Source organism: Melopsittacus undulatus, chromosome 2, assembly GCF_012275295.1.
Source record: "Melopsittacus undulatus isolate bMelUnd1 chromosome 2, bMelUnd1.mat.Z, whole genome shotgun sequence".
Lineage (NCBI taxonomy): Eukaryota > Metazoa > Chordata > Aves > Psittaciformes > Psittaculidae > Melopsittacus > Melopsittacus undulatus.
The window spans coordinates 51,760,416-51,773,890 of NC_047528.1; the positions used below are offsets into that span (position 1 = coordinate 51,760,416).

A 13,475-nucleotide genomic window follows, 5' to 3' on the forward strand; every position below is an offset into this window, starting at 1 on the left:
TATGAAGTGTAACAGATACTTAAAACCACAGAGAACTCACCACAGACAAAACAGTGGGTTGTGGGTTTTTTTTGGCAAAGCTCAGCTGAGTGTGACCTGTAAGCTGAATGTCACTGTGAGAGTGGCGAGGCACAGGGTGCCCAGAGGAGCTGTGGCTGCCCCATCCCTGGCAGTGTCCAAGGCCAGGTTGGACGGGGCTTGGAGCAACCTGGTCTAGTGGAAAGTGTCCCTGCCTGTGGTAGAGGGGTTGGAACTAAATGAGCTTTAAGGTCCCTTCGCACCCAAACCATTCTACGACTGTGAAGTCAGTAAACAGCACAGATTCAGACTGAGGATTGTGGTAAATATGTTAAGTGTCTTGAAAAACCAACTTTTGAAAACGAAATAAATCAACTTTTGGGACTTTAATAAAGGGGAATCGATGTTAGTGCCTCAGCGAGATAGTGTTTTGCAAAGTCTGTTCAGCGTGTGTGCCTGTGCTTTGAAGGCCACAAGAACCAACAGCACTGCAGATCATTTAATCTACAGTTAATCAGCTGTGTAGTCATTATGTTGTCCAACAGTTATATGAAAACCACTGGGGTTGTAAACACGGGCTTGGAACTGCAGAGAGCACAAGACACACACACACACACAACCCCCAAGCCAAAATAACGGGATATGACTGAGTTTACAATCAAAACCACACGTTATTTACTTCGGTGGCCCCCACGAACCGCACACGGGCCTGAAGGGACGCGAAGCGGTGAGAGAAGCCAACCCGCGCTCCGCAGCCCCTCGCGCGCCGCTTTGCTGCGGGCACTGCCGGGAGCGCCGCTCACCTGGCGGAGCCCCCTCGTTAATCCCATTGGCTGCCTTTCGCTCCGCCTCTCTCGCCTCATTGGCTGCTGTGGCGTCCCCCCCTTGGTCGTCACCCGCGCGCGATCGCTCTCCGTCCGATACCTGGAGGGGAGCGAGGAGGGACTCCCACCACCCCCGTTCACTGGCCGCCCTCTCTCATTGGCGACGGAGCCGGCGTGCCGGGCTTCGCCATTGGCTGCTCAAGCGGCCGGCTTTGCCCCGATTGGCTGGCGGGCGGGGGCCGAGCGGTGTGCTTGGGCTGGAGAGTTGCCGGCGAAGCGGAGTCTGTGGTGCTGGCGCCGCTGCCGCCCAGTCAGCAGCGCGTGGCGGGCTCGGCGCGAGGCGCTCCCCGCTTCGCCTCAGCCGCGGGGAGCGGGATGGCCGCCTCGGGCGGGCTGCGGCGCGGCGCGCTGCGCTGAGGGGAGCGGAGCCCAACCTCAGCCGCCTGCCAGGACCATGCGGTCGGGAAGGGAGCCGGGAGAGCCTCGGCTGCGGGATCCGAGCGGGGCGGCCGTCCTGTCAGCGCCCGGCAGCGCCTGATCCCGCGCCGCGCTGCCCCCCGCGCACCGCCATGGACGAGCGCTTCAACAGGTGGCTGCTGCCGCCGCTGCTGGCGCTGCTCTTCTTGCTCATCGTCTACCAGTATGTGTCGCCCGCCTGCCCCGGCGCCGCCTGCGCCCGCCGCCCGTCGGCCTCCGCTGCCCGCCGTGGGGGGGGCCCGGCGGAGCGGGAGGAGGAGGAGGCGGCCGCGGGTACCGCGGAGGAGGAGGAGGCGGCGGAGGCAGCGGCGGCGCTGCCGCGGCTGGTGGCCAAGTTCCCTTTCGCGCGGGGGGAGCTGTGTCGGCGCGTGCGGTTCGACATGCGGGGCCGCGACGTGATCGTCTTCCTGCACATCCAGAAGACAGGCGGCACCACCTTCGGGAGGCACCTGGTGCGCAACATCCGCCTGGAGCAGCCCTGCTACTGCCGCGCCGGGCAGAAGAAGTGCGCCTGCCACCGGCCGGGCGGCGACAAGGACACGTGGCTCTTCTCCCGCTTCTCCACCGGCTGGAGCTGCGGGCTGCACGCCGACTGGACCGAGCTCACCAGCTGCGTGCCCGCCGCCATGGAGCGCCGCGGCTGCGCCGGCAACCGCACCCTCAGGTAAGTGCCGGCCGCGGGACTCGGCGGCAGTAAGGAGCGGTCGGGGGAAATGAATAAATAAATGCTGGTTAAAAAGGCTTCTCTCCCAGAGGAGGTTCTAGGTTGGGCTGTTTCTCGCCCTGGTAACTGGAATGCGCTCGCTTCGCCTCAAACTTGCGCTGATTCCCCCCAGCTCGTATACAGCTGCCTTTTGCACAAGGCAGCACGGGAGAAACTGTTGCTGGGGCTTGTGCAAGTTTCTCCTGTCTGTATGTTGTTCGGAAACTTGTATTTATCAAAGCGTTACACTCTTCTGCATAAGAGTGTCTCTGAAGAATCTAGTGGATGACTGCAGCAGCTGCGTGGTGTAATAGCGGAGTCTGAACTGTCCGGAAGCCCTTAAACTCTCCCCGTGTTTCTTGTTGGCAGATAGGCTGGTTCTCTGCTTGCCGCTGTGTACTGATGGCTCGCTGTATATGAGAGCTGAAAGTCAGGAGGCGATGTGGGCTCAGGCTTTGAGCAGGGAGCGCAGTGCTAGCGGAAAAATAACACTGTAAATGTTCTGTTGATCTGAGGACAGCGGAAAACTTCTGAATGTCATGTGCGTGCTGCCTCTCTGCGTTTATTTTGTATTGTGCTTTTGTTGTGTCTCGCAAAAAGTCTTGTCGATGGAAATGTGGAAATTGTGGAAATGGAAAGGTTGTCAGATGGGTAATTTCGGTACGAGATAGCTCTAGGTGATTCAGTAAGTTTTGGGGTTTGTTCTGATTAATTTGACATTAAATCAGATGTTCAGGCTAATATTAGATTCTCTCTTTATGTGTATGATAGATTTTTGAGTGTGTGTAGTGAGAAGTCACGAGTTGAATTCTCTCTTAAACCTTTGCAATGCAATGATTGTAACTTCAACAGCTGGAAAATAGGAAACCTTGGTTTTTTTTTGTTATAGTTTCCTGATAACTTACACTCTTTCATTTTACTGTCCATCTTAATTGCATGATTTGGCAAAGTTTAACTTTTCATTCAGGACTACTCAGACTTCGTGTTTTGTGCCTCGTAATTAAGAACACACACAGTCCATGACGTATGTGGGCTCATGTTCTCAGGGTCTTTTCATCAAGATGATAAAATTGATTGTTGTGGCAATTTGCAGGTTATTTAACATGAACCTTTGATGTTCGTTCTCTCATATTGCAAAGCTAGTCCCATTTAGCATGACTCCAGTCAGTATAATTTGAATTTGTCATTTATGGTTGTGGACTTGGACTGTACTTGCAGAATACTGTTAAGGTAGTTCACACAATTTTGTGTAAAATGTTTAGCTGGAGATAAGTGCACATATTGGTGTGCTAATGGAAGAGAGATGCTGTGAATGTCTTGACAGACAAAATCACTTGGTGTTAACTGTACAGGTTTAAGGAATATTCAGTAAACTTGTAATGTTAATCAGGGACATAAGAAGGAAGAGTAATATTCATGGAAGTGTCTGAAAATATATAATCTGCCACTGAAGTCCTTTTTCCTCTTATGAAAAATACTAGTAAGAAAATAACGGAGTGTTAAATGGAATTGCAAAGATCACATGTGAGCAGTAGAAGTGGAGTAGTGGCCTCAGTACTCTTAAATAAAAAGATGATTACGTGAACTAAACTTAAAACTTTGACTTGAATTACAAAGCAGGTCGTAGTGATTGTTTGGTGGATAATCCGTGATTTTTTTTGATTGAAGGCAGACATGTAGTGACATTTTGCCACCACAACTTAGTACTGCTTTCTTAAACGTTTAGTTAGTGAATCATTTGGTTAGTGTGACATTGCACTTCTTGGTTGGTCTTTATGCAAGTGAGGAAAATGAGTAATTATTTGTTGCATTGTTTTATTACCCATTGCTTATTGTATTACAGACACCTTTTCACTTTCCCCTTTGTTTTCTTTTTATAATCATATAGCTTGACTTAAGCTTTTCAAAGAGCTGTAAAATGAATCAGATAACCCCGAAGTGGGGTTTGTCTCTGCTGTGAATATCTTTGCTCCTGGTAAAGTTGGCATCAAGCCTAAACTACTCTGCTGGAGTACTGTACTATTAGAGGCATGCATCTAAGCCTTTTTTTAAAATATTTGAACTGAGAATTGAGAATGAGGAGACGATATGTCAAAAATAGGCAAGAAACTAGCATATGTGTCTAACATAAAACATACTGATTATTTTCAAGTCATCCTTTAAAGCTTCTGAATGTATTTGAGGCATTAGAATTCCTTAAATATCTCAACGTTTCTACTTTCCAACTATGGAGTCAGAAAATAAGGCTAAATTGGTTAAATATCTGACAATGAGTTTTTTTCTGAGCAGGACACACTATGTTATGAATTTGGTACCAAGGTATTTGATCTCTTGTGCCATGTGTTTGATGAAGTGAGGATCTGTTAAGTGTATTTTGGATTATTTTTTTGTTTCTCCTCATAGCAGGAGAAGCAAAAAATGGGATTTTCTTCAGATCTCTATTTATGTAGCCTGTCTTTTGCTACATAGAGGGAATAAGGGATTTAGAGTGTAAATCTCCACATTCAGAAAATTTGCTTCTTACATGGCTGGTAATAGAGTAAGATAAGTAAAAAATTAAACAAGTGGCTCTCAGAAGTATTTTCTTTGCTATTTTGTTGTGAACAAGTTAGATTAGGTCCTACCTTTTAATGCAGGTCTTTAGAAGAGTTCATGAAGAAACTAGAATTCATGGGGAAGGCGTTAGCTGGCAGGGAAAGGAGGATCTTGGAAGGTATGTGAAGCACCACCTTACCTTACCTCACCTCACCTCACCCTGGGGGTCTTTGTCTTTCATGAGCAGTGTGTTTAAAGATGTTTTACTTCTGAAATCTCCTCAGGGTTTTAGAGAGACTTTATCTCTTTTTTTTTTTTTGTTTCTGATGTTGGTGTCTTGAAGTCTCAGGTCCCAGGAAAGAACATGGGAGAAACTGCTGCTGTGGCCCAGCAATTTGAACTTCTTAAAGCCCAAGCACCAGCTCTTATTTAGGTCTCACTGGACCTTGACCTCTGCCTGAGTGAATGGTATGAAGTGTTCTGTGCTTTCATCCCAGTTTAGGTATTTTAGTAGGAAAATTTGTTTGTCAATGTGTTGGACGCTGTTGTGAAGTTGTAGAATTATTTTTTTTGGTAGAATCAGAGTTATCCTTTTGAATGTCATTACTTAAAAAAATCCCAACAAAACAAAACCAGGAACCAAACCAACAATTTTAGACTTTATTTCTTCAAACATTTGCATGTTTTAATTTTCAGGATACAAGATGTTCTGCTGAAATACCTGCTGAAGTGTTTACTTTTCATACTAACTTATGGCTTTCACTTTTACAAGAGCTCCTGTCTGGATAATGAGGACATGGGGAAGGGCATGCAGCTGATGCAGTTTAAAATTAAATTCTTACTAGCTCAGTTTTCAGCTCATAATTTCAAATAATTAGTGTTATCCAAGCAGTGGGACTTTTTCCATGAAGATGCAGTCAGGTTCACTTGGGAGTTCTTGCATTGCTAGGATAGCCCTCCATACATTTAAGAGCAGTTAGTGCTATGCATTGTGTCTACAACTTGGGTTATTTACTTTGCCTCACAAAAAAAGCTGCTACAAAAACCAGTAACTGAAACTGGGGTGTAATCCTTTTTTGAAGGAACAGTCTTTTGTGTCTTTGCTTTGTCCTTTCAAAATCATTGAGGTTGTTGATGTCTAGCTCTGCCTCTTGAACTTGGCTTACCTTCTGAGGTGTCAAGAAGCTGAGACCGTGGAGCCTTAGCCAGCATTGCTTGAGGAAAGAAATGGAAGAGGAACATTGTTAGATGTCTAACCTGGGATGCGAGGGAAGAGTTGGTCTCAAGTCTGAGGAAGTGATACTAGGCCACTTCTGTAGACAGTGGAAGAAACAGAATAATACAAGCAGTCATTTGAGAGGGTCTGAAGTACATCCGACACCTGCTGAACTGTCTTCGGGGGGGGGGGGGGGGGGGGGCATTTCTTCCTTTCACTGATTGCAAGGCATGATTGGAAAGTGGGCTTGTTGTCTAAAACTAGATGAGAAGAATTCAACGTCTGATGTTGCAGAGATGTTGTCCAAACTGATTGTCTGTCTCTGTTAGGTTACCAGGTAAAATTTGGTGTGTGAGACAGGGCTTGCTTTGCCTCTATGTATGAGGGATTGAGAGGGCATCTTAGAAGTCCTAATCAAGGCACACTTTCTCCCTTGCCGGTGTGCCTGCAGTATAATTAATAATTATTCATTATTATTTATTACAAGTTTGATTAAACTAGGAAGGTAATCTTTTAAACTACATACTTGAGAGAACACTGCATTGAAAGTGTTGTCTAATTTTCTTATTTGAAAATAGTAAAATCAGACTAATTCTGTAAACCTCATGAGCTTTATTATCAGTGCAGTTTAGTCTTTGAAACTATTGATTTTCATTAATTTGCTTCCATTATACTCTCAATTTCCTCATGTCTGTTTAACTTACTGTGTGCTCTGTTATTCTATAGGAGTATAAGTCAGCAGTAAACCCATGAGTCATGGAATTGGGAGAGTTGAATAGAAATTACTAGGATTTCTTTCTTCTTATGCAATCCTTTGTTTGACTATTGAGTGTTTTTTAAAGCTCTAGCAAGAACAGGGTAAGATGGACTCTGTTTTGTGCAGCCCTGGTAACTATGATCATCATAAACATGGAAGAGAGTTAATTGAAAATTAAGACTATGCTGGAGGTAGGGGGAGAAGAGAATAAAAAGTCATAAAAGTTTAAATTAATAGAAAAACCCCCAAACCAGAAAGCCCAACACATTCTCTAGGATTTGAACCCATTTCTAGTGATATACCTTATCTAGGAAACCTTGGTATTCTCTACTGAAATGAATGTTAGAGCCAGTGAGCTCTATAGAGTTGGGTTTTTTATTTGTTTGCTTGGGCTTTTTAATACAAAAGTAAGGAACAAGAAGTATTTAAGAGTTTGCTATGGTCATGGTACTGACGTTGTGGGCATTTTCCTTCCTTAACTGTGTCCAGTGCTGGATGCTTTAAAAGAACCTTGGTAATCTGCTCTAAGGTTTCATTGTCCTTACTGTTGGAAAGTGGTGTGTCTCTCCTCAGTGCTTGATGTGGATTTTATTAATTACAATTTCAAGCCCATTGCATCTTCTGTCTTTCGAGAAAGTGAGAATAAAATTGGTCCCCTTTTCTTTGCAGTAGCCTGCTGAGCACTTTGGTTCTTAGGAAGCCCTCTTTCAACCTTCCCTTAAAAAGTAACCAAATCCAGCTCATTCTGTATTTATTGTAGGCCATTCTTCATGTTCCTCCTCTTTGGATTTGTCAGTTGTTTTCTTGAAAATTGATGCTTCAGTGGAGGTCCAGTATTTCATCTATAAGTGTATTGCAGAATGAAGCAAAAAAGATGACTTCACTTATTCTGAAAGCTGTCCTTGTTCCACACTTCAGTGATGTTTGCCTATTTTGCAGTTGCCTAACACTGACTGTTTAACTTGGGGTTTAGGCGCTATTCATTTTCTTAAAGATTACTACTTATATTTTCCATTGTCTTTTAATATGAGTTTTGTGCACATCCCTGCTGGATTTCATTCCTCTTTTGTCAATTTCTTTAATTTATGAAATTGACTTGGATTTTGATTTTGTCCTTCCTAGCTTTTCATAGTTGACATATTTAATAAATGTGTTTTGTATTCAGCATCCACGTTGTTGATGCAGACATTGAACAGAATGAAATACTTTTGTGATAAATCTTTTGTTTCATAAAGCTCTTAGAAGTGCTTTCCAGGGAGTTCTGCCACTGCCACATCATTTTGTTTCCTAGACAGTGTTTTCTTTTTTTCTGGCTTATGGCACTAACTGGAAATGTTGTCTAAAGTCATACTTTCTTTTTCTTTTTTTTTTTTTTTTCCCAAGCATTTTCTTCCTCCTGTTCCTATTCAAAGTCAGTTACTGTATTTTAGAGGGAAGTTAGACTGATTTGATCCAGCCTGTTTGAGATAGTAATGCTGTCTGCTAATCTCTTCCATTCTATGAAAGATAACTTGTCTTAGAACTTGTGGCAGCAGCTGGGAACTCTCCTCAGCTACTTTGTGTGCTGTACTTGTGAGATTTTCCCTGCCCACAATCACAAACGATTGATGGAGATGGAACTTCTCAGTGTCAGGGTTGTCACAGCCATGGAAAACTTCTGACCCAAAGCTAAGTCTTGTCTTCAGACTTCTGATGCTGCTGCAGTAAACCTCAGCAGGTTGCCTGAAGGAAGGACTAGTGCTCATGTTCATGTGGATGGTGCTGATAAAATGGTAGAATGGTAGTCAGCACTACTCAGTTGAGAATGGATTGTGCTGACCACTGTTTCACCCATCCTTATAATTTGCAGATATAATTTACAGATCCTTATAATATACAAATATCTGTGAAAGGTAGTAAGTTTTGAGGCTGAGAGGTGCATGTGATGAAAATGATGATCTGAGCAGCAGTTCTTCTAGTTGCCTGTAAGAGAACTTAGTGATTTACCCAAGCAAGTTTTGTTGCTCTTTCATGCAGACCTTGCTGCTTTCTTCTTAATCTGGCTTCATGTATCATGCAGGGGTGTTTTTTCAGCTTCTTCTGGTATTTTATTCTGGAAAATAGGCTGTCTAATCAGATTTTCTTTAAAATGAAGGAGCTGTTCTCTTCTCTAGCAGGAGCCATGCAGAGGTTCCTTGGGGAGAAAACAAAGTGAAGTGTCAGTAGCAGCCCCTTGGGCTGTACAGTGTTATAAGGCACAGCAGCTGTTTCAACTCTCTTGTATTACTAAGATGCTTTTTAATTTCTTTTAACTACTTGCCTAATTTAAAGTAATTTCCAATCCTTCTGAATAGGATATTGCTTGAATCCTTACATAGCTTTGGGGTATGTATTGGTTTTAGATGGACTAGGAAAAGTTACTGGGTGAATGGGAAAAGTTGCTGTGTAATGCCATTACGCTGATAAAGATTAAACCTGTAGAGCCAGACAGTGGTGAAAATAAGGATAAAATTGCAAGCTTATCCTTTTGTTTTTTTAGAAATCTCTGGAAGAGTAAGAAAATCTTTGCCAGCTCAGCTCCAGTGACCACGAAGCTCAGTGGGAAGTGTAGAAAGCTGTTTGAACTGAATGATTGCCCCCCTCAGGTGTGCTGGCAATTTTCACGTGTTGCCTTCTAAGGCAAAAAGGGTAAAGCATTTCCTCCCAGAGTTTGGTGCAGCCATGGTAGCAAGTGAGCTAATAATGTAAAGCCTCTGCTGCTCTCTGTGCAGAATGAAATCCAATAAAAGGGAGGGAACCTGTATTCTTTAATGGATTTACTATTGCATTCAACTTGCTGCCTGTTTTCTGGCAATATTTATAACCGACATTTCTAGTGCTAAACTCTGTTGGATGTCTTCAGGTTCCTGGTTGCCTTAGAAGTAACTTAGAGTTATGTTATTGCTGAAGAATGTTTCCAGACACTGTGTAGGAGGCTGATTGTATGAATTAAGGGTCTAATTTGGACTGCTGTTATGGTAAATGATTCAGCTTTGAGTCAATTATGAATTTAGGGGGAAAAATTAATAACAAAGTATTTTGGGATTTTGTTCAAGATGGCATGGATCTTTCAGAACAAATTCTAGAGTGGCAAAATCAGTAACTCTTGAAGTACTTGTGGTCTGTTACATGATCAGTGCTTGAGATTTCAACGTGTGTTGACTAAAAAAGTATAAATGTGTTCTGATAAGGATAGGTCCTTTTGTCTTCAAGCTCTGAAGACTTTGGTTCTGCTATGAAGCTTGCTATTAGGTGGCCTTATGTATACTTCTACAGAGATCAGGAGTTTGGCCCACAGCTTAAAGTCATCTTAGAAAAAGGAGGAGGGGGGGATTTGCTTTAATTGATCATGTAAACTTATTATACTAACACTCTTATTTTCTTAAAAAAAATAATCTGTTAGAAAATGTTGGATGTAGAGTTGAGTTCAGATGTATTAGAAGTGTTGCGTTAATATGTCAGTTGTGAAAGTGAATAATTAGTGCAGGTTGAAGTGTGGCTCTGTCTGCAAACTGAGAGGGATGCCAAACGTACTGGCTTAGTAAGGGGGAAACTTTGAATGCTGTATGAAGAATAATGTTGGGATGGAGAAAGCAATGACCAGATGCAACTTCAATTTCCAAAGTCAAAGTATTGAAGGATTGCTGAGACAAACCATGATATTCCTAATTGACTTGAGTATACTTCCAAGTTCTGTGAATTAAATTGATGAGATGCCTGTCTGTGGGGTTCCTGGTGCTGCTTGGTATGGGAAGGAGGTGGTCCTTCAGGATGTTGGAGTATGCAGAGGAGCTGAGCTCTCTTGAGACCAGTTACTTTCTGCAGACAAATAACCTTGAAAGTCAGGTGAGTGAAAGAAGGAGGCATACTGGTCAAAACACAGATCAAAAATAGATTTGTTTTTTGTTCTCAAATTGTCATCTGAAGTCTGATGTCAGTGGAAGGAGCTTACTGACTTTCAAACTTTCATTTCTGTTACTTGGGCACATTATGCTTTTAAATGTATGTTAACTGAAATTTTAGAGGTGGTAATGTAGGAAAAAGCTCAATTATTATTTCTTCTTTTTTTCCCCTTTGCCTGTGTAGCCTATTTCTAAATTGATTTTTTTTTTTTTGAGCTGGCTTTTGTTTAAGTAGCAAATACTTTTGTATATGTTTTGTGTGTTTTGCCACTTGAAAGTAGCTATTTGCAATTATTTACTTTATTTCCATGTGTCTTTGCACACAGCCTGTGGCTGAGAATGTGGAGGTAGGTGGAATAGCAACTGATGGTGTTGGCTTGAGGGAACTCCTCAGAGGAAGAGGGGGAAAGAAAAGAAGCAGCATATAGGAATAAGCTGTGAGCTCAAAGTGAGAGCAAAGTCTGGAAGGCAGCAGAAGAAAGCAGGGAGCAGAAATAAAGCTATAATCTTGAGAGGTGAAGGAAGGATCAAAACCTGAAATTTGAAAGATGTTTTGTGTGTTTTGTTTTGGAGGTGTTGCCCCCCCTGCCCCCCGAAAAAATTTGTTTGGGGGTTTAAAGCTCTCCCTATGTTCTTTTATATTTGCTGGAAGAGAGAACCATGTACATAATGAGAAACTTCAAGCACAAGCTAGTTTGAGATCCTGTCCTACATAGGCCTTTTCTTATTTTGGCACAGGTTTCTCAAGTCAGATAAGTTTTGTAATAAGAGACCCAAATGTTAAATTAAGCATCTTCCGCTCTTACACTATAAATCCCCAGTAGCGCAGTTGTCATGTAATATTTTCATTTTTTACCTAGACCTTAATATTTAGTGGTGGGAGTAGGACCATTATTTTCCGAGAAGCTTCAAATATGAGTGATGAATAACTTCTATAACTGCAAAAACTTCCATGTTTTCATGCCAGAAAAGCCTCTATCAGGCTAAAGCTGTATCTTTTCTGTTGCTGACTTAACAAGGTTCAGATGAGATGAGTAGCTTTGTGAAGTATCTTATGTTGTTCTCTACTACTAGTCATTTGGATTTATTACAGAACCAGTGTTGGTAGGAAGGGACCTCTGGCAGTAATCTAGCCCACCCCGCCTGTTCACAAGTCAGCCTGTCTAGAGCAGGTAGCTGCGCGCATTGCCCAGAAATTGTAACTCCAAAGATGGAGATGCAGAAAGCCACAGTGTCTGGGAGCAACCTCTTCCAGGGATGAACCACCCTCATCAGAAGAGAGCTTCTCTTCTCACCTAGCTGAAATTTCTCATTGTCTAACTTGAATTCATCTCTTCCTCATGTATCACTGCATCTGAAAAGAGTCTAAATACAAGTTCTCTATACATTTCCACGTGAAAATTGAACAGACTACTTAGTAAGCTACTGTGTAAAAAGCTCAAATAATTAGTTTATGTGTATATATATGTGTGTATATATTTTTTTTTTTTGTGAAGTAAAGGTTTAGAGTCCTACTTAAAGCCTTACGTAACAAACTTCATCTCAACTGTATTAAAGTTGCCATGCCTTTTTTTGTCAAGCTTTTAAAACCTGAAAATGCCCATTGAAATGGCATGTGGCTAAAGGAACTGAAACTGAAAATAGCTTTTTCCTAAAAAACCCAGGCCCTCTGTAGCACATCAGCTCTTCAGCAAGTCTTTTCCTCCTTTGATCTCAGGTCTCCTGCATCTGCTGGCAAAAGCTGGTGGGTCAATGAGCATGTAAATAAATGTATGTTGGATTTTATAGTGCTGCCTGTGACTTCTGCAGATTATTTCGGTGTTAGTGTATCTCTCTTTTTTCATTTTGATTAAATTGTCAGATACCTGACAATGGGATAAAGAATCCTGTTGTGATACAGGTCAGTGGCAGGCATCTGAACTGCTGCTGGACATTGCTATAGGGTAATAGTAAAACTGGTGGACTGTGTCTGACTAACAGATTGAGTGGGAAGCTGAAGTGCGGCGACACAGAACTGCAGCTTTGATTAGGAGAGCAGTAGGAATGGTGGATGTTTATCATTCTTGTTTCATGCTGTTACTTGTAGCTCAGTCCAAAGTAGTAGGTCGTTCCCAAGAAAATATTAAAAATAAACCCAAACAAAACATAAAAATCAAGTGAATTAGGAAAAATTGGTAGCAAGGTCATTGTAATTGCATTGTTGTTTTAAACAAAATCTCAAGTTGTGTATCATTGCAGGAGCAAAATTTGTTACTGTCTGAGTAGAGGTTTTTCACTTTGTGCCATATGTTATCTAAACAGAAGAGTCTAAAAGGACATGTGGAGAAGGAAAGCGTCTCTTCCATGAGCAAGCACACTTTCAGTTTGCATGGTTTTTATTGTGTGTTTTTTTTTTCTTTCCTCTATTACTCAGGTTACATCCTACACTTCTTATTTACCTTCTTGTCAGCTGGATGTTGCCCATTTTCCCACATTGCTGTCCTTCCTATCTTGCTAGCTTTTTGGCCTTTGTTTTATATGTTTTTCTTGTGCAATTTGTGTTGCATTTGTGTGGTACCTGCTTGCTTTGTGTACAGAGTGAGCTGGTTGGAGTAGTGCTCATCTGTGCTCTGCTTGTTTACCAAGCTGCAGGCTTGAATTGTTCAGCTCTGTTGAGCTTGTCTGCCCTGCTGAGGTTCTAAGGGGCTTGTGGATTTTTAGCTGTTTAGCCTTGCAAGGAGTAACATAATTAACTACTTCAATCTGTCCTACATTCCTTAGCTCATTGTTTGCTCTGTTCCTAGTAGTACACAAAAACTTGTAAGGAAAACGAACTGTTCTCTTCCTCTATCCTGAAAAGACAGGACAGAAAAGATGCATGTCTGTGTAACTCCTGTTTCTATCTGCTCCCTTTAGGCTGCTGTTTTATAATTGCTCCCTTTGATATGTATTCAATTTCTCCCAGGATAAAGTATTAAACAATTGCAAGAAGTCTCTATAGCACGTGCCCCAGTCTTTGCTCTTATAATTTCTTGGAGGATATTTA

General features: G+C 42.4%; 1 protein-coding gene across 1 annotated transcript in view; it reads left to right on the top strand.

The window, feature by feature from the left end:
- The first annotated feature begins 1,411 nt into the window (after positions 1–1,411).
- The window catches only part of HS6ST3 (heparan sulfate 6-O-sulfotransferase 3), a 343,317-nt gene continuing 331,253 nt past the window's right edge, over positions 1,412–13,475 (top strand). The window contains exon 1 of the mRNA XM_034059993.1: positions 1,412–1,961. Within this exon, the coding sequence (XP_033915884.1) occupies positions 1,412–1,961 (550 nt within the window). The remainder of the gene's footprint in view (positions 1,962–13,475) is intronic.